The sequence below is a fragment of the Siphateles boraxobius genome, unplaced genomic scaffold (genome assembly GCF_051911475.1).
Source record: "Siphateles boraxobius isolate OS27281-9 unplaced genomic scaffold, OSU_SipBor_1 16, whole genome shotgun sequence".
Lineage (NCBI taxonomy): Eukaryota > Metazoa > Chordata > Actinopteri > Cypriniformes > Leuciscidae > Siphateles > Siphateles boraxobius.
In genome coordinates this window covers 15,712,418-15,731,693 of record NW_027508766.1, presented here as the reverse complement: position 1 = coordinate 15,731,693, position 19,276 = coordinate 15,712,418, and the positions used below count along the sequence as shown (strand labels likewise).

Below are 19,276 nucleotides of genomic sequence, written 5' to 3'. Positions count from 1 at the left end.
TATACCCTCTTTAATAAATATTGCACATCCCCCTCCAATTCCATTTCTTCTATCTTCACGTATGGTATTATATCCCTTAATAATGAAATCCAGATTAGTTTTGAGCCATGTTTCCTGAATGCAAATGATATCTGGTTTCTTTCCTAGTTTATCAATATATCCCTTAAACTCATATCCATTTGCTAACAAACTTCTAGCATTCCATTGAATTACCAACATTAAGTTATGCTTTGAGAAGCTGTATCTCCGTTCCCTTCTCCATGGTTAAGATCAGCATGTATCTTTTCCCATGACAAATCTCTCATGTTTAGGAATTTTGCTGCTGCCTTAACTATGATTTTTATCTTCTCTGTTTTTGTTTTTGCTTGTTCTGAACAATTTATGACATATGCTACAAAAAGCACTATCCTATCCATTGACATTCCTGTATTTTCCTTTTTTGACCCCGTTCCTTCTTTATTCGTACCAATGTCTTCTTTTTCTCTTTCATTATTATATATTTTCACAGCCTCTGCATATGTTACTTTCTGATTTGATTTTACTTTTTGAACCTCAACTGCCTTTTTTCGGATTTCACAGCCCCCATATGCTGCTGTGTGGTTCCCTACACAATTACAACACTTTATTGTAACATTACTCCCACACTCTCCATATGCATGTTCTCCTCCACATCTACCACATCTCTGTTTCCCTTTACATACATTTGCAGTATGTCCATACCGCTGACATTTATAACATCTTAATGGAGGAGGTACATATTCTCTGACGTTAAAGCTCATGTATCCTACCATCACTTTCATAGGAAGTACATCATCTTTAAACTGTAGCAGTACAGACTCACTATCTGTTTTTTCTCCATTTCTGAAAGCCTGCATTCGAGTGATTTCTGTGATCATTCCTCCTTTAATCACTTTCCTTAGTTCTTCCAGATTCTCTTCTACAGGAATTCCTGTTATCACTCCCTTAGTTCCTCTCTTCTCACCAATTATTTTTTTCTCCACTATTTCTTTCTTACATACTGATTGCAGTTTCATAGTTTTATTTTTCTGCTCAATATTTTTGCATTTCACCAATAGGCTCCCATCACGCAACACTTTCGCCATTTCTATTTCCCCAATCGCTTTCTTCAATCCATTTGTAAGAGTGATCGGGCTAACTGATGTAATTTCATTCCCCTCTTTAAATTTAAGAATAATCTTAAACTCTTCCATCATTATCTTTTTCCTTACTTCTCGAATTTCTTCATCCTCTTCTAATGTTCTCTTCTTTGTCATCTGACTATTTCTATTTTCTTTTTTCCCTCCTCCTTTCCTACTAGTACTCTTTTCCCAACCCATCTGCATATCTTCATCCTCTGAACATCCACTATAGTTTGCCATTCTGATCCAGTCACAAATCAGATTATGCCATGAACCCGCAAACAAAACAAACAAAATAAACCTACAACAACTAAGTAAGAAACAAAACAAAAACTTTCCTATCCAGCAATGTCTCTTCTCCCGGTTCCTCACCCGCGGCGCGTGAGGATGACCATATCAAGTGAGCCAAATCTGTATCTCCCCCATGTTAAAATGCCCAACTTTACAGCCGAAAAAATTATGTTTACAGCCTGGTGCCTTAAGTTGTTTTGGTCTATACAGCTAATTTTGCCCTTCATGACAACTGTGAGGGGGGTGAATTTTTTTTATAACTCATCCGTTTAAATTATATTAAGCATTAAATTCCTGCATAATCAAGGGCGTGGCCACTTGAGTGACAGGTGGATTGCCGCTGCTGTTATTACTAGCCGTTTGTCTGCTCTCTGTTAGCCATCATGTCACCTCAGCTGATTCCAGCTGCTGAACTTGTCATCTCTGCCGTGTTTGTACTCTTTTCGGGATTATTTCATACAGTTTATTACACGCCGCCCTTATACCTTCGCCCACGCCGTTGGATTCCGTCGTTGTCGAGTATCGAGAGAACAACCAGCGCTGTTTTTCAGTTGTTTTCCTCTGTGAACATGCACTCATGGATGTCTGACAATATCGTTGCTTTTTGGAGTTCAGATTTAAAAACGTCTAAGGTATAGAGGCCACACTCGTTCTGCTGTAACTTACCGTTGATCTTACGGAGCAGATAGACTATGTTATAATATGCTTTTAGTGTTCAATAAAAAGTAACGTTACCGTCAGATTAAATCCTGCAGGTGTCAGTGCTTTCTTTTCGTCCCTTAAATGAGCGCGGATTTCTAGTGCATTACTTGAACTTCTTAGGTAATATCTATCAGAATTTAAAATGGACTGAATAAAGCTCTCTACGAACTTGACGTGCATTGCCGCGCTGACTGACATGTATGCGCATTTATCACTGTCACACACACACACACACACACACACACACACACACACTCACTCAGAGCAAATATTGTAAGTTACTGCATGAGAATAATAATGCATCACAATACACGTTAGTCTCATGGTTAGTTATGTCTTTTAACTATTATAGTATTTCCAAGGGCAAAAACATAAACTTTAACTATTGGCTTTAGGTCTACTTCAAGTCAGCTGTCACTTTAGCGCGAGGCCAGTAGCACATTAGCTTAGCCTGAGCAAACTCGATCACGTCGAGCTAGGCGGGCGTAGTTTCAGCATCCAGGCACCTCAACACCACCCACGTCCCGCCTTTTTGCCCATTTTCGCTTATCCGGGAGTGACGCACTGTGACGCGCTTCCAAGATGGCGACGAGTGACTCCGCCCACTTTAGGCTTCAAAAACGCTCTTCAGAAACCTACGGGTGACGTCATGGATACTACGTCCATATTTTTTTACAGTCTATGGTTAAAACAGCTCAAACATGCATTTTAGTCTGGGGCTATCTTAAGCATTGTCTGTGAAACCAGGGGCAAATCTCTTAAAAACAAATTTTATCCAGCAAATAATTATTTAAAAAGGTATAATATTGTATTTTCTGTAATAACTATCATGAAACCACCTTGCATTTATTTTGGCATTGTACCAGGCGCGGATTTATGGGCCGGCCTGGGTGGGCACGTGCCCACCCAGATTGACAGGTGGCCCACCCAATCAGATTAATAAAAACAAAATTTAATTTTTTTATTTTATTAATAATAATAATAATAATAATAATAATGAATTAAGTTTGGCCATATACGGCCCGCCGAACACTTTATATGATATATGAAAAGCCTGAGCGCATCCATCTCTGGCTCAGCGCCAGCCAACGTGCGAACGCACAGTTTGAATCTGGCAGTTATGTCATGTCACTGTACATATTTTGTCCAGACTTTGACACTCTTGCAAGGAGAGGGGACGAGGCTCATTGTTCACATGAACACCGTGTCTTGGAAAGACAAGGACGGGCCCGTTCACATATCGCGTCTTTTGCGCGCTCAAGTTTGTTATTTCAGATGTACGCGCTCATAATGGAAGGGATGCGGTCGTGAAAGACATGGTCAGGCATCTGATTGACTCGTCAAACGCATGCGTTTCGACTGCCAATGGACTCGCGATTTGTCATAAAAGCTTGCGTTCTTAACGTGCGCTTTGTGGTCACGGAAAAAGCGCGTCAGAAACGCGCGTTTTTTGCATCAAAACGTGCGTCCTCGACGTGTGATCTGCTATTTAAATGATATTGTTTCTGTCTGCAGGTGTTTTATGCCTCTGAAGTGTTTTTGTAACAAGAAAAGAAAAACAACTCTCGGTTTCAAGTTCACTGTTTTTTTATTTCAGCACCTCAGACAGTCCCTTAATCCCTTCGTTCGAGACACATCTCGCAAATTTTCCAGTTGTAATTCCGGTAACACTTTACAATAAAGTTTAATACATTTTTTTTAATGCAAAAACCACAAATTTCTGGCTTTTATGGCAAATTGCGCGTCCCGCATGCTTTATGAATACTTTTGCTTGCCATCAGTGTTGCCAGATGTACGATAATTATCGTATTTGTACGATAATTTTGACCTCTGTACGATGTACGATCAATAATGAAAATACGTGTATGATAATGTTCTTCCAAATACGATCATTTTGAACTTCTGGTACGATAATTGGACATTTCCAATCTGGCAACACTGCTTGCCATACGCATGTGGTGCAGGCTGCAGCGTGCTCGTTTTTCCAGGAGCGCCTATATGCCGCGGCGAGATGAAAAACATCTCAACTTTTCAGAGAGTGCCGCAAGGTCATTTGACAAAAACAAACCGGTCAGCTTCGGTCTTTCCGTATTAACAACTTCAAAAGCTCGGCGAACAGCTGATCATAGCTGTACAGTGCAGTTTTTATTTCTCATCTCCATAAATATAGCCTACTAAACCCTAGATTCAGGCCCACCTCGACTTGATCCAGGCCCACCCATCTGTCACGTTCTGCATCCGCCACTGCATTGTACTATACTGTGGTATACAGGAATGTATAAATGGGAAATATTTATTTAATACATTTAGTCATATTTTTGAAATGCACGTTAATGAATAAAAATATGTAGCTGTAGATATAATTTATAACTAATAACTAAGAAACTATAAAAATATATTGTTATAGTTGTTTTTCTCATTTTCCTGCCCTTTTTATGTTATATTCTATGCATTTGAACCAAAGTGCATAAAATTGTGTTTATTCAATAAAAATGTAAAAATCTCACGAAAATATGTAATGTTTGATCACATTTCATCTAAAAAAGTGTGAAAATAAAATCTGATTAATGAAACCAATCGTTTTACAGTGAGGTAGCTTGGCGACCTTTATTTTGAAATCCGCAGAACTTGAGCACAGGATGTAAACAAATCATCGGCAGCAGCACATGAGAGTTGATCTTCTATGGAACATGGACGCTGTTTGTCCTTAAACAGTGCAATGACAGCCCGCAGTATTTTACTAACCCGGCAAGTGTTGCCTCTTGGACATCATTTACTGCGTGCCTTACCAGTGAAGGTGCTTAATTTTATCTTTCGCACACTCCGTCAGTGTTTAAGTGCCGTCTGTGTATGCTCTGAATTTGAAGTGCGCCAACGTGTACTAAGCTTGATTTAAGAGAGATGATGTTGCTGAGAGTTTGTTTGTTTGCTTGTTTGTGTCAGAGCTTCTGCTCTTCCACGCGTGATGAGGTTCGCTTGGCAAAGGAGGCCAGCAAGAAGTACGGAAAACCGGAACCCACTATATTTTCTAAAATAATTGACAAAACTATTCCCGCAGTTATCATTTATGAAGATGAGAAGGTAAGCTACAGACCACAAATCTTTAGTCATTTTGTTTAATATATTGTTCGGGTTTTTTTTTACTTATTATTTTGTCAACTGTTTATAAATTTATAGGTTGCATGTCAAATGTGTTTTGTTGCAGTGTCTAGCATTTAGAGATGTAAATCCTCAGGCTCCTGTTCATTTCCTGGTTATTCCAAGGATTCCCATTCCCAGGATCAGTGAAGCACACAATGATGATGCACAGGTTTTTCTGTATATTAAGTATATTGTCCTTTTTTTGGCTTAGTAATTACAGAGTATGATACACCTCTAAAATATTGATGTTTTTCCACCCAGCTCCTGGGTCATCTCTTGATAGTGGCCAAAAACGTAGCGAGGAAAGAAGGACTGGATGAAGGTTACAGAGTTGGTGAGTGAAATAGCCTTTGTTTGAAATGGGTTCATTTAGCATCTATCTTATCTTTATATCTGAAGTACATTTAGTGTAGTACACTATAATACCATGTCATTAGCTGTAATGTATGTAATACTTGCTTAATTATGTGTCATTATTATTTACAGTCATTAATGATGGAAAAAATGGGGCCCAGTCCGTGTATCACCTTCACATTCATGTTCTTGGAGGACGGCAAATGAAATGGCCTCCAGGATAGATGGACCTACTGTCAGAATAAAAGTACATTTCTGCATTTTGGCTTTTTTTAACTGTTGGATGTTTTAAAAAAATGTTTGTCAGATAATGAGAGAGTGGAAAAATGTAATACTGTTACATTAAAACATTTTTACTGGATTTCAGTCTACAGTTGACGTTAATGAGCTGTTGAATAACCTGCATTTAGCTGGGTTGGGTTGACTTTACTATTGTTTACTGTCAGCAGTGGGTAATAAATGTTCTGGTGAGTTTTGCAAGTGTCCCAGGTTGTTGAGCAATGAATGGATATTAAATGCTCAACATATGCAACAAAGTACTGGAAAGAAGGACAGGTACTATATAAAATGCATAATGGGTTTTATTAGTGATATGCAAGCAGAACAAATTTCTTGCAGAAAAAAACAACTAAAGACTGTTGCATTCAAGTCAATGGGACTATTTACATATAAATGAGTTAATGACATTTTACAGTACACAGCAAATCCCTTTGCCCATGTTTCATGAATAAGGGCCAAAGTGTTTATACCATGAAAACAAATTTTAGGATGTTCTTGAAAAAAAAAAGATCTAAAATCTTTAATTAGATCCGGTTTGGCCTCAGCTAAGGTCATCCTGTAGAGCTGTTTCACTGGGGACGGGTGGTGTGATCAAGTGACCTTGGTGGCCAGTTTGTGTATTTCTATGGCTCATGCACAAGTGTTTATATTAACTGAACTTTCATCTTATTTGCTGAAACATCAGATGCATCGGTACAGTTCAGGCATCAATGTCTGTGCTCCACAACTGTCTTATCAATAACGAATGTCCACAATTGTCTTATCAATAATGATTTTTGCTTTATCTTATCCGCTCAGACACTTTGAATCTTAATCTCTCAGCTCTTTCATACTATCTGTTGGTTTTAAGTGTATGTTGTGGCCTTGGAGGTTGTATGACTCAATGAGTGAATAACTTAACTCTTAGTGAATAACATGTGGATCAGTTAACAACACTGAATTTAGCAGAAAACGGAAATACCTAAATTAGGCCTGCAAACATCAATGAATCAATATTAACACAGACATTTGCTGTTGTTGAGATGTACTGCAAGCTTTATGCAAATGCTGTGAAATGCAACCTAAATAGATTTTAGAATGCAAATCTTATTGAAATATTTCAAAATTATTCACATGACGTGCCACACACGTGGTCAAATTTCTTGAACTGTTTTATGTCTGTGACAGACATTCGTAATTGTAGTTCATAAAGTTGTATGCGATTTTATTTTATATAAAATAAGCATTGGTTCGACAAACGTCTAATTGAGTTTGGACTTATTTGTCTTTTTAAAAACGTTTATTGTGCAGTGCCGATTAAATCGTTTATTTAATAATGGAAATGTGAGCGCAGACACAGCACAATATATAATCTGACACGTCATGTGACGATTACACTGCGGTCCATAGGTTTGAATGGAACACCAGGTGCCATGTAGCCTACTGTAAGTTCTCACTGCACCTGAGAAACATACGTCTGTGTCTCATCCACTCCCGCTACGCACTAACAAGTGCACAATTCCAAGTCTACAACATAACAACGACTGACAGAGAGGGGGAAACACACAAACATGTAAGTAGTCTTCACTTTTTTACAGTTACACAGTTAACATGACGCATTTGTTATGAAGATTATGTGTTTGCATAAAAACGAATCTGTCGTTGTAAAGTTGAAAGTAGCTACACAATTAAGGTCATTGTTAGATAAAACTAATGTTGTTTTGAGTGAAATTTAATGGCTGTTTCCACTGTGATTTACAACATTATGACAGTAGGCTATGCATATATATGGGACATTAACTGTATTTTTTTTTTCCACTGGGCAATAGCAGTGTAAATGTTTAATTTTTTAAGGTGCGCCTATAGAAACTGACTTTTCAATTAAACCCAGCTCCGTAAAAACTGTAACCGTTAGTCCTGGTCTCCCTCCGTTATATTACAAAAAAGTATTCAAGCGGCTCTCTTCACCTACTTTGTCATCAGGTTATAGTGTGCACTATAGAGCTGCTGCAGTGTGGTCATACTATTAATTATATACATATATATATATATATATTTTCCCCCCTTTTTTTCTTGTAATAAATTACTTTTTATGCATAAAGATTTGATTCAGTATAATATTATAGTATTTGTAAAAAGCTGCTTATGTGAATGAGTGAACATTGAACTTGACACCTTCACTCCCACTACTTTTAAGTACAGATTAGGATCCGATTCCTTAAGGCCATGAAATTATTTCACAAGATTACTTGAGCCTATCCTTCTCCTTGTCAGTAATGTGATTACTGTGATAGTCTCAGAGTTTTTTTTTTTTTTGTCATCTGTGCACAAGTTCAAAATGACAAAGATCATGATGTGGCCACAATTATGTTGTAATTATCATGAACTTTGTCATTTTGCAATCTTGAGTACAGTCTAGTGATGAACTTCTAGGTATCATTACAAGGATTTGAATTTTATTTATGAGCTGTTTAATGAACTGTTTTATGGAATTCAAGGCAAATGCCAGAAGCTTGACATCTTTTGAGGAGGCCTACCTTATTCTAATGGACCATACCACAATCACAAATATAAAATGTGACTTTTCAAAATGCAACGTCCAATCTACTCAACCTAATTGTCAAATATAAGCAATACATTAGACATACTCTAGATGGCACACTTGTGTAAACCTTAGGAAGCACCAAAAGATGTAGGCATTTCTCATTTGTAAATCTAGATTTAAAGACATGCACATTTGCACATTCGACTAGCCTGTCTTAAACAGTTTCCTAATGTAGATGAAAGGCCAGTGTTTCACAGAAACTCTCTCCTCTGCTGCTTTCATCATCTGGCACTGTATCCACTGGCACATATTGCTAGTATTTTGCAAGAGTTGGGGTACATATAAAGATAAATGACATGTTGAAACCACTAGTGTTACAGTCTCGGCTAGTTTTGACTGAAAGGAAGACATTGGACATATTATATTTTCTTTTAATATTGCATTTAGTTTTTGGAGTTCTGTATAATTTTACTTTTTTTTTGTTGTTGTCATTTTAAGACTCTGTACAATGTCTGCCGATGAGTGTATACCACCAAGTGATTCCAAGGAAATTCCAGTCTCTGGAAATGGGTATGTAGACTTAATCAATGAAATATGCAATTTCTGTCCTCCAATATTTAATACTTAATGATTGTTATTTTTGCTGATCTATTATGTTATCACGAAAGAAGTTTCATTTGTCTTTCTCCTTAGTTCTGTTAAAACTGAGGAATATCAGACTGTAGCACTCCATGACTCCAAAAGCCATTCAAATGGAAATTGTTCTTTCTCTGTAAAGAGTAACACAGGTACAGTCTTCACATGAATAATCCCAAGATGTTTACATATTGAAAATCCAACTGTTTTGCATACATTCTAAGGAATATTCAGTACCCATAAGTCATGTTCTACTTTCTGGAAAATATACAGAAGATTATTTACACATAGATTCTTGTGAAAATGACAAATTATTTTGTTTCTGAATGTCAAACCAGATCTAGGTCAGTGTATTGTCACACACGCACACACACACACACACACACACACACACACACACACACACACACACACACACACACACACACACACACACACACACACACACACACAGCATATTGGTATCGGCTGATATATGTTCATTTTTTCATGTTCTCGTTATCGGCCCGATAAAAATTTAGGCCGATATACTAAAGCCGATAAATAGTGGATTATTTAGTTCAGCTGAAACACTTCAGATGCGCACTGTTCTCCATCATGGTTTTGAAATATGATTTGAATCACTTCAAAAAAGGAAAATACAGTTAAGTGCAACATGCGCAGTCATTTCTGCATGTCATGTTGGCTACATAAAATTATAATGAGAACATTATAATTGTGTGCTTGGGACATTGATTTTAATGGTGAGACCTGTTTTTGTAATCAGGCTCTCAAAAATGATATAAAAATTTGGATTTAGATTTATAGGCAAATATATCGGTTATTGTCGGCTTTCAAATATAAAGAGTTATCGGAATCGGCCAGAATTTTCATATCGGTGCATCCCTTACAAATTTGTACCCAGTAGTGAGTTAAACCTGACAAAAACTCCTCTTGGTATGTCCTCATTTGTAAAAACAGCATAAAATACAGCAAATGCAGTTTTTAAAAAGAAAATTGTAAATATGCAGAAAGTTTTCTGTTAGGTTACATTTATAACTAGCTGCATATTAAAAACAATAGAAATATTTGCAAGTCCCCATAGGCTAGTAAATGTGTGTGTCTGTTTTTATAATAATATTAATAAATATCTAAATAATATATTTAACAATAATAATTATTATTAAAATAATAATAACAACATTTAACTTATCAATGTAGCCGCAGCAGATATGTAGATTTGTAGCCCACATGTACATGCACTAGTTTTTTTTTTTTTTTGGAACCAGTTGTGAAACCTGATTGGTGAGAAACACACACCATATCCTGTCAGTAACCTGACCTACTTCTGCACTCTTGTTAAGCTGTCAGTTCGTCTGTGTTTTTCTGAATGTGTGATAGGAGACGAGGGCAGGTTCTTGGATGGACTGATCTGTTCTTGCTTAGACAGCACACAGAAGCTTCATCCATAAATATACAATTCCTTTCAGAAGCACTTTTAATATATGGTCATGTCTCCTGTGTGTCCCTGCTGTCCTGCTCACAAAGACGATGAACCGGCTATACCATTGACGGCTGAAGATGTGCGTCTCGCTCCTGCCGAGGAGCTGTGGAGCACAGCCAGAGACAAGCCTGTCAAACTGAGGATGAACGCTTTAGAACTCAGCTCAGAACCTCCCATGACGGTCCATCAGATGTTCATGGCTACAGTGCAGAAGTACGGAGACTCTCCGGCCCTCCGTGGGAAGAAAGATGGAGCTTGGGTCACCCTGACCTATAAGGAGTACTATCAACATTCAAGAGCGGCAGCCAAAAGCTTTCTGACGGTAAGAGTTCACGTATTTTTTTTATTCTTTGAAAATGAATTTCAAATGTTTTTCAGAAACGTGTATGAAAAGAACTGGGTAACACTTTACAATAAGGTTAATTAAGTAACATTAGTTAACTACATTTGTTAGGATGAACTAATAATGAACTGCACTTATACAGCATTTATTAATCTTAATTTAAACATTTACTAATACTTTATTCAAATTTTGTTAACATTAGTTAATGCACTGTGAACTAACATGAACAAACAATGAACAGCTGTATTTTTATTAAATAACGTTAACAAAGATGAACAAATACAGTAGCAAATGTATTGCTCAGGGTTAGTTCGTGTTAGTTAATACATTAACTAATGTTAAATAATTAACCTTATTGTAAAGTGTTACCAAGAATGGATTTTTTTTTTACTTGGTAGCTATTTAGTTCATACATGGAATGTGCTGTAGTGCAAAAAACAAAAAAATGCCATTATAGTCGGATGTTTAAAAACGAACATATATTCTAAATGTGTCTTTTTTTATCTACAAGTTTAACTAGCATATTTGTTTTTGAAAGTCCCTTTGAAGTTTGTATGATATATCCATATCATTTGTGTAATAATCAAACTATTGGCTTAAGGCATTAAGGAGTCAAAGCATTTACAACTCTAGTTTCATTGTTGTGTCGAAGCTGTAAACAACACTAGGTGATGAATTGCTTTTGCATACGGTATATTGAGTAACTTTGCTCTTTGTGTACTCTAGCTTGGCCTGGAGCGATTCCATGGTGTCGGTATTCTGGGCTTCAATTCTCCTGAATGGTTTATAGCAGATGTCGGATGTATCCTAGCAGGGTATTGACTGTTCATCTGTTAAAAATTAATCTTCTCAAAGTTAGACAATGAGAAAAAGACTAGAGAATAAGTGATTATGGAATGTAGGATCAGATAAAGTAGCTGTGTGAACATACAGTATATCTCTTGTTTTGTCACAGGGGACTGGCCACTGGCATCTACACCACCAACTCTCCCGAGGCCTGCCAGTATGTTGCTGCTAATTGTGAAGCTAATGTTCTGGTGGTTGAAAACAACAAGCAACTGATCATAATCCTCCAGGTAGTTTGAAAATGAACAGTATTTAATCATTTAGTGGATGCTTTTATCAAATTACGAATGTACGGAGCCTTGGGAGTCACATGTAGGAAAAAAAAAAGTGGCCCACAAATCCGTGGCCACAGTTTTGCAATTCATCCCCTCAGTTTATAAACCATACTTACAGATTTTACAAATTGCACCCATGGGTTAATTAACTGAACCCATGATTTTTCAATCCGTGTGCTTAGATTTGTAAACCGTACTTTCAGTTTTTCAATCCGTACCCAAAAAATCATAATCCGTGCCCATGCTTTCACTATCCGTTCCCACAGTTTTGTAGGTTTTGAACATAAGTGGTGCAGTACAAAGTTTAAGAAATGTTCAAAAAAGTATGGGCTAATACAGAGATGGTATTCTTCAGATGGAATTGGAAGGATATAAAAAATAACTATATATATATATATATATATATAGGAAAAAAATACTATGCAAGTCAATGGGGCTCATCAACTGTCTGGTTATCAACATTCTTCAAAGATATCTTCTTTTGTGTTCAACAGAAGAAATAAATTCATATAGGTTTGAAATATGAAAACATATTTTAAAATACATCTGTGCAAGTTACTTTCAGTTAAAACAGCTCAAACTTGCATTTTTGTCTGGGACTTGGCTTATGTCTTGTCTGTGAAACTGGGGAAATAATACTCCCTATATAAAGTATTAATGTTAATGAACAAATAACAATAAATAGTGTAGTGTGTCAATGTATTATATATGAATATCTAGTTGCAGCAAACGTTATTTAGAAACAGGAGAAAACCACCACAAACCAGAACATCGATTACAAAACATGCATAGACAAGGACTGACAAAACTGAACTGAAAACACAGGCTTAAGTACACTGGGAAAGATGGGACAGGTGAGCATAATCAATTAACAAATCAGACACCATGGAAACAAACAAGCAGAGGAAGAAATGGGAACATATGACACAGGAACTAAACATATGAACAGAAACCAAAACTAAACACAATATACTGAATCTTCTCAAAAAAAAAAACTAATACATTTTCTTTCACTGTCATTATAGGTGAGGGATCAGCTGCCACATTTGAAGGCTATTGTTCAGTACAATGATGAACTGGAGCAGAAGTTACCAAACTTATATACAGTAAGTTTTGCCAAATAATACAATATAATTGCCAAATGTGTCAAATGGTTTTCTGTACAAATGCAACCTGGAGTTCAACTAATAATTAGAGATATGTATATGTATATGTATATATTAGACGTGGAAAGTGAATGTAAACAAGCGAAACGTTCCATCATGTCTACTAAGCAAATAATTAAACAGTGCGCTTGGTATATTTGAATATATACATGAATTTGATGTTCTCTCAGTGGGCTGAATTTATGAAGTTGGGAGAGAATGTCCTTGATGCTGAGCTGGATGCGCTGATAGACAGTCAAAAGGCCAATGAGTGCTGCACATTAATATACACCTCAGGCACCACAGGGAATCCCAAAGGGGTCATGCTCAGCCATGATAATGTGAGTACCACGTATAGTGTCACATAAAGTGACTAGTTCAGCACTTGCTTCAATGCCAAATGTAATTAATCACAGATAAACAGTGTAATTCTTCTTTTGATGGACAAGTAGTGTTGTTCCTTAAATTCATCCCTGCTCTGTCCAGATCACATGGACAGCCAGTTCAGCAGGTCACATGGTCCGGCTGAAGATGGCTGAGGAAGAAGTGGTGAGCTACTTGCCCCTGAGTCACGTGGCAGCCCAAGTCCAAGACATGTGGATCTGCATGAGGTTTGCTGCCGTAACCAATTTCGCCGAGCCAGATGCCCTGAAGGTTAAAGTCTTATGATGTTTACATTATTTACTTATGGATTTTTTTTTTTTAAATTAGTCTAGATTTAAATGTATTCGTTCAGCAGACACGTCTGTAGAAATGAGGAAACACGAATGAATAACTGGCAGTGTCTTGGTTAAACAATACAGGGCTCCCTGGCCAACACGCTGAGAGAGGTGCGTCCCACGAGCTTCTTGGGAGTTCCCAGAGTGTGGGAAAAAATGCAAGAAGCGATGAAAGCCGTTGGTGCGAAGTCATCCGTCATGAAGAAGAAGATTGGCGACTGGGCAAAGGGAATTGGACTTCAAGCAAGCTATAATGCCATGAATGGGTGACTTTTTAAAAGAACCACAAATTAATTTATAGATTGAATTATTTGAAAGAAACCCAAAGCTCATGTTATTTCTCTGCAGTGATTCTTCAGTGCCTTGGGGCTTCACTTTGGCCAATCATCTGGTTTTCAAGAATGTGCTCAAAGCTCTTGGTCTTGACCGCTGTCGAGCCTGTTACACCGGTGCAGCTCCCATCACCAAAGACACACTGGAGTACTTCATGAGCCTTCACATCCCTGTCTTTGAGCTGTACGGCATGAGCGAGAGCACTGGACCTCACTCCATCTCCTGTGCTGAGGGTTATCGCATTATGAGGTCAGAGGCATGATGTGCCATGTATATATATTAACGTATTTGAAATTATACTCACTTCATGTTGCTCCAAACCTGTGTTCTATTTTCATATGAAAAAATAAAAACTGCAAACACTTTATTTCAGGGTATTATATTTATACCTATTACATGTACTTACTATAGGGTTAGGGTTAGAAATAAATACTGAGTAATATTAATGAACTACGTGTACTTACTCTGCTATGTTTACTTTTCTAATGCACACTTTGGTCAGTCTTGTGACTGTTTTAAATGTGCTTTAAAAGTAAATAAACTGAAATTATAGGGTTTATAACTATTAATAACTGTTAACTATTAGGGTTTAGTTTAGGTTTAGTTACAGTACTTGATTATACATACTTTACTGTTATTACCAACGTAAGTACTTAAATATGTATAACTATGTCACCTTAAAATAAACACCAGAATATGCTGTGCTATTTAATTGTTTTCATAATTACTGTGGTCCTATTAACTAAGTGGAGACTTAAGCCACATTAAACAGAAAACGGGTTTAAAACAACTTAAGGGTGAGTAAATGATTGCAGAATGTACATTTTTGGGCGAACTATCCCTTTAAAATTTAATGACAAAATATTCATCCAAGAAAAGTAAGAAAATGTTGTATTTATTTTACTGAAATATAACAAACGTTTTCAACAAAATATTTCACAAAAAAATTTAGACAAAACATTTTCTGGTTCAGGCTTTATACAACATGTCCATGATTAATGTGATAAACTCAACCTGTGTGAACTTGGCTTCAAACATGGACTACTGGTTAAAAGTCACTGGATACTTCTAAAAAAAAAGTTCTAGTTGCTGATAACAACCGTATGTGACATACATGTTTTTTTTTTTCTTCCTCCAGCTGTGGTAAGGTGTTGACAGGCTGCAAAACCAAGTTAGACAAACCAGATAGTGATGGGAATGGTGAGATCTGTTTCTGGGGAAGGCATGTGTTCATGGGATACCTGAACATGCCAGACAAGACTGAGGAGGCACTGGATGCAGAAGGGTGGCTTCACTCAGGAGACCTGGGCAAACATGACAGCAATGACTTCCTGTTCATCACTGGCAGAATAAAAGGTAGAAATACACATCTGGAGAATTTCACATTTGTAGATTTAGGGTGCATAAGTGCCTGTTCACTTTTTCATCAGCCTTGGTTCCATAAGTACTTTTCCCATGGAATTTTTTTAAAGTCTTGATGAAAGAGTTATATGAACCAAACCAACCAGCTCCAAGGTGAATCACAACATTACAAACTTTGATTTGAATCAAAAAAGTATTTGAAAATCCGGTACTGTGAACTTTAATGAGGGAAAGAACTGCAATTTTATAATGCATTGCAAATTACATAATCTTGCTGCAGATTTCTTTGCAGAGTCATGGGTAATGTAGTTTTTCACTTGGCATTTTGCTGTTAAACACAATTATATAAAAAAAGTGGACTGATGATCTCAGTAATAACATATACCATCGATCGAGTAACAAACGCGTAGCTCACAAAAGGTCTGTCTTTAAATGTCTATGAGTTATCATTAAAAATAATTTCCCCTATGGAAAAAAAATATTTTCTCGATGCCTTTGGATAACTCTCATGTTACTGTGAGCAGAAAATTATCATATCAATTAGATCAATTCATATAGAATGATATACTATAAAATAAATTTGTATCTAATTACCTTGCTTTTCTAGAATTAATCATTACTGCCGGTGGAGAAAATATTCCACCCGTCCCTATTGAGGACGCCCTAAAGGAGGAGGTGTCAATCATCAGCAATGTCATGTTGGTTGGAGACAAAAAGAAGTTCCTTGCTATGCTACTTACACTCAAAGTAAGTTTATTTTTACTTAGTGGGACCTGTAAGAGCCAGGTATGGTTCTATTATTCTGAACACATTTTTTTTGTGGTCACTTAAGGTAATTAAGGGAAACAATTATGAAATGTATTAGCTACACAACCTTGTCTGTTTCTCACGCAAATCAATCTACAAAACGCAGTCTTTGGATTCATGATAATTGAGCAAGCGCGTTCCCCTACTCAGCCTCTTAGCCGACAAATTGTTTTGGCTTTCAGATTGTCGCCCACAGGACCATTAAATGCGCACATTTGACCAAATGTTTACATTTATACCAGCCACTATAAAGGAGTGTTTGCGAAGGCATCATTTTCTACATGTATGTTGTTATATTTTCTTTTTAAATAACTGAATCTTATTTTTAGTGTAACATTGATGACAATGGAGACCCCACAGATGAACTGACACCACTAGGGGTGGAGTTTTGTCGGCAACATGGTGTAATTGCCAGCAAAGTCTCAGAGATCATTAGCAAAAAAGAGCCAGCCATTTATAAAGCCATCCAGGAGGGCGTAGACCGCGTGAATGCCAAAGCGACATCCAATGCCCAGAGAGTCCAGAAGTGGACCCTCCTTCCACAAGACTTCTCCATATCTGGCGGAGAACTTGGTGAGTGTTATTTCTTTAGACAAGAATGTAAAATAGAGGAAGTGAAGTAAAGAGAGTACTTTTATCAGTCAGCTTGACAGACAAAATATGAGAAGCATTTGTGTCAGTTCATGTCAGTACAACTCATCTAAGTCACACATGTTTTGATGAAATGGCTTTGCGTGACACAATGAACATGCTTGCCTAACTGCATTCTTGAACATGCATAATTACTGAGAGGAATGTAAACAGACTGGTGGATTTACTAGATGTGAAGTGAGCTCAAGTTTCTCCTCCTCCTCAGGTCCAACCATGAAGCTCAAAAGGCCTGTCGTCAGTAAAATGTATCAAGAAGAAATCAACAAATTTTATGGTGAATAACAGAAGGACCCAAACGAAACTGTGGGAATTAAATGCAAGACTACACTGGATCATATTCTTTTGCCATTGTTCAGTAATCTTTATTTTGCTCACTCCAATGGGCCTCAGTCAAACTTTACACCATTTTATAACAATAGATGCATTACCTTCTATAAATGGTCAATTAATACATTTTCAAATCTATCTATTTGTCATTATAACTGGTTATGTATATTCTGTACAATGTATGAAATTGGAGTTGATTGTATGTGATATTACTGTGTGTGCGCATTACTGTTAATCTAAGATCTGTGAAGAAGTTCAGTCAAAATGTCTAGAAACAGGCTTAGATTGAGTGATATGTACAAGATTAATATTGTTGCTTGCACACTGAGTGTTGTTGGTACGTCAAACAGTTACAGTGTAACTGTAAAGATACAAATGTGTGATGAATGTTTGTCTTCTTAATACTGTTCAAATTTCACCCAGCACATGTAATATTTATGAGAGTGGAGGCTGTCAGCATATGTTGGAATATAAGTGAATAATATATTGGAACTATAGTGTTTAGTTCATTTTATGAATGTAATTTTTTCTTTGTGTACATTTCTTAAAATGGGAGTGTCACTAGTGAGCAGGTGCACGGAAAACTGCTGATATGTTTGTGTCGGCCTGTGTGCTCGTGTTCTGAAACAACACAAAAGTCTCTCTGATAAGGTCTCAAACTAAAAGCACATTGTGGTTTAAGTCCACCCCGCCCCCCAGTTATTGTTCATATTGTGTTCGTGAACCAGTTTTGAGGTAATGCAGAAACACTAGAAGGTTTTATCAAGAAACATCATCCCTCTAAAAAAAGTAATCTTTTGTTCATTTCTCAGATGGTTTCATTGAGAGTGATCTGTTGTGTGTTTTGCATTTCCATTTGTTGGAGGTTCTGGTGTTACATGCAACTATAGAACCCAATGAACTACTATAATTATGTAATTATTGAAAGTATTTCTAACACAGACAGTATGTAAGGTAATAGCTCAGAGGTTATAGATTTTAGGATAAAAATGACATCTAAAGTAATTTTACAGCTTATAGTCCATCGTTCTGACATGTTATTAAGAGCACGTATATATGTATGACACTCTTACTTTTATATAACACATATGGAGACACTTTCAAAAAAACAAAACTTGTGAATCATTAAAAAGCTTAATATGTGTCAGTGCATCATTTTCAGCCATGTGGTCATTTAGAAAGGGCCCATCCTATACAGATGCACATGGCAAAAAAGCATTAAGCACGTTTTTTAGCTAATCTTTTTTTCTTTTTGTGCATGTCAAAGTAAATTTTGAAAACGATTTTGAATACTCTTTTATAAAGAAAATGATTCAAATATTCTTAATAATATAGCTTGTCCTGGTTGTGAAAATAAAATGTGAATGATGTCCTGCAAAATAAGACTTGGCAATGGGATTGTGCATTAGTAACCATTTTTTCTCAATTACGTTCATATTTTTATTTGAAATGCGAATCATTCACGTGTCCCCCAATGATTCAATGTACCCCTTCAACATTACGCATAAATCCTCTTTCCAAAAACTGGTTATTGCTCTTCTGATTAACAAACATGATATCTGTCCATTGAGGACAAATTCCTCAGATCACAATCAGAACATTAAATCAAAGGAAGTCATCAGTTCAATTAGCATATCCTTACCAGTAATAAAAGTGCAGGAAATGAAAGATTTTTATTCACTACCTCTGACTGTTGACATAAAAACGCAACTGGACTTTGATCAAAAGACAAGAATAAACTAAAAATATTTCACTTAAACTCTGTGCAACAACTCCATCAACAACTGTGCTTTCATTTCATCCATCTGACCAGAGCAGGTTATAGCTACGTGACCAAACTGGCTCTGGAACAATTTAGAAAGTCTCCTCACGGGGTTGCCCTTGGCTAGGCAGACTTGTGTTGGTTTTTACCTTTATTT

General features: G+C 36.7%; 2 protein-coding genes across 2 annotated transcripts; both read left to right on the top strand.

The window, feature by feature from the left end:
• Positions 1–3,262: 3,262 nt before the first annotated feature.
• Positions 3,263–5,988, top strand: hint2 (histidine triad nucleotide binding protein 2). The gene is made up of 5 exons (XM_077231736.1): positions 3,263–4,929; positions 5,076–5,213; positions 5,338–5,442; positions 5,535–5,607; positions 5,760–5,988. Exons 1-5 carry the CDS (start codon positions 4,816–4,818, stop codon positions 5,849–5,851), a joined length of 522 nt encoding a protein of 173 aa, XP_077087851.1. The 5' UTR covers positions 3,263–4,815; the 3' UTR covers positions 5,852–5,988.
• A 2,615-nt stretch (positions 5,989–8,603) lies between these two features.
• LOC143739330 (long-chain-fatty-acid--CoA ligase ACSBG2-like) lies at positions 8,604–17,849 on the top strand. Its single transcript, XM_077231735.1, has 14 exons — positions 8,604–9,000; positions 9,124–9,218; positions 10,594–10,871; positions 11,619–11,707; positions 11,848–11,968; positions 13,039–13,119; positions 13,350–13,499; positions 13,645–13,812; positions 13,962–14,143; positions 14,226–14,459; positions 15,349–15,566; positions 16,180–16,319; positions 16,709–16,952; positions 17,236–17,849. Exons 1-14 carry the CDS (start codon positions 8,939–8,941, stop codon positions 17,310–17,312), a joined length of 2,139 nt encoding a protein of 712 aa, XP_077087850.1. The 5' UTR covers positions 8,604–8,938; the 3' UTR covers positions 17,313–17,849.
• The last annotated feature ends 1,427 nt before the right edge of the window (positions 17,850–19,276 follow it).

Coding starts and splice junctions, on each gene's coding strand:
- hint2 (XM_077231736.1), top strand. CDS start 4,816: ATGGAACATGGACGCTGTTTGTCCTTAAACAGTGCAATGACAGCCCGC. Junction 4,930..5,075: donor TGCGTGCCTTACCAGTGAAG/GTGCTTAATTTT, acceptor TGTTTGTGTCAG/AGCTTCTGCTCTTCCACGCG. Junction 5,608..5,759: donor GGATGAAGGTTACAGAGTTG/GTGAGTGAAATA, acceptor TATTATTTACAG/TCATTAATGATGGAAAAAAT.
- LOC143739330 (XM_077231735.1), top strand. CDS start 8,939: ATGTCTGCCGATGAGTGTATACCACCAAGTGATTCCAAGGAAATTCCA. Junction 11,969..13,038: donor AACTGATCATAATCCTCCAG/GTAGTTTGAAAA, acceptor CTGTCATTATAG/GTGAGGGATCAGCTGCCACA. Junction 13,500..13,644: donor TCATGCTCAGCCATGATAAT/GTGAGTACCACG, acceptor TGCTCTGTCCAG/ATCACATGGACAGCCAGTTC.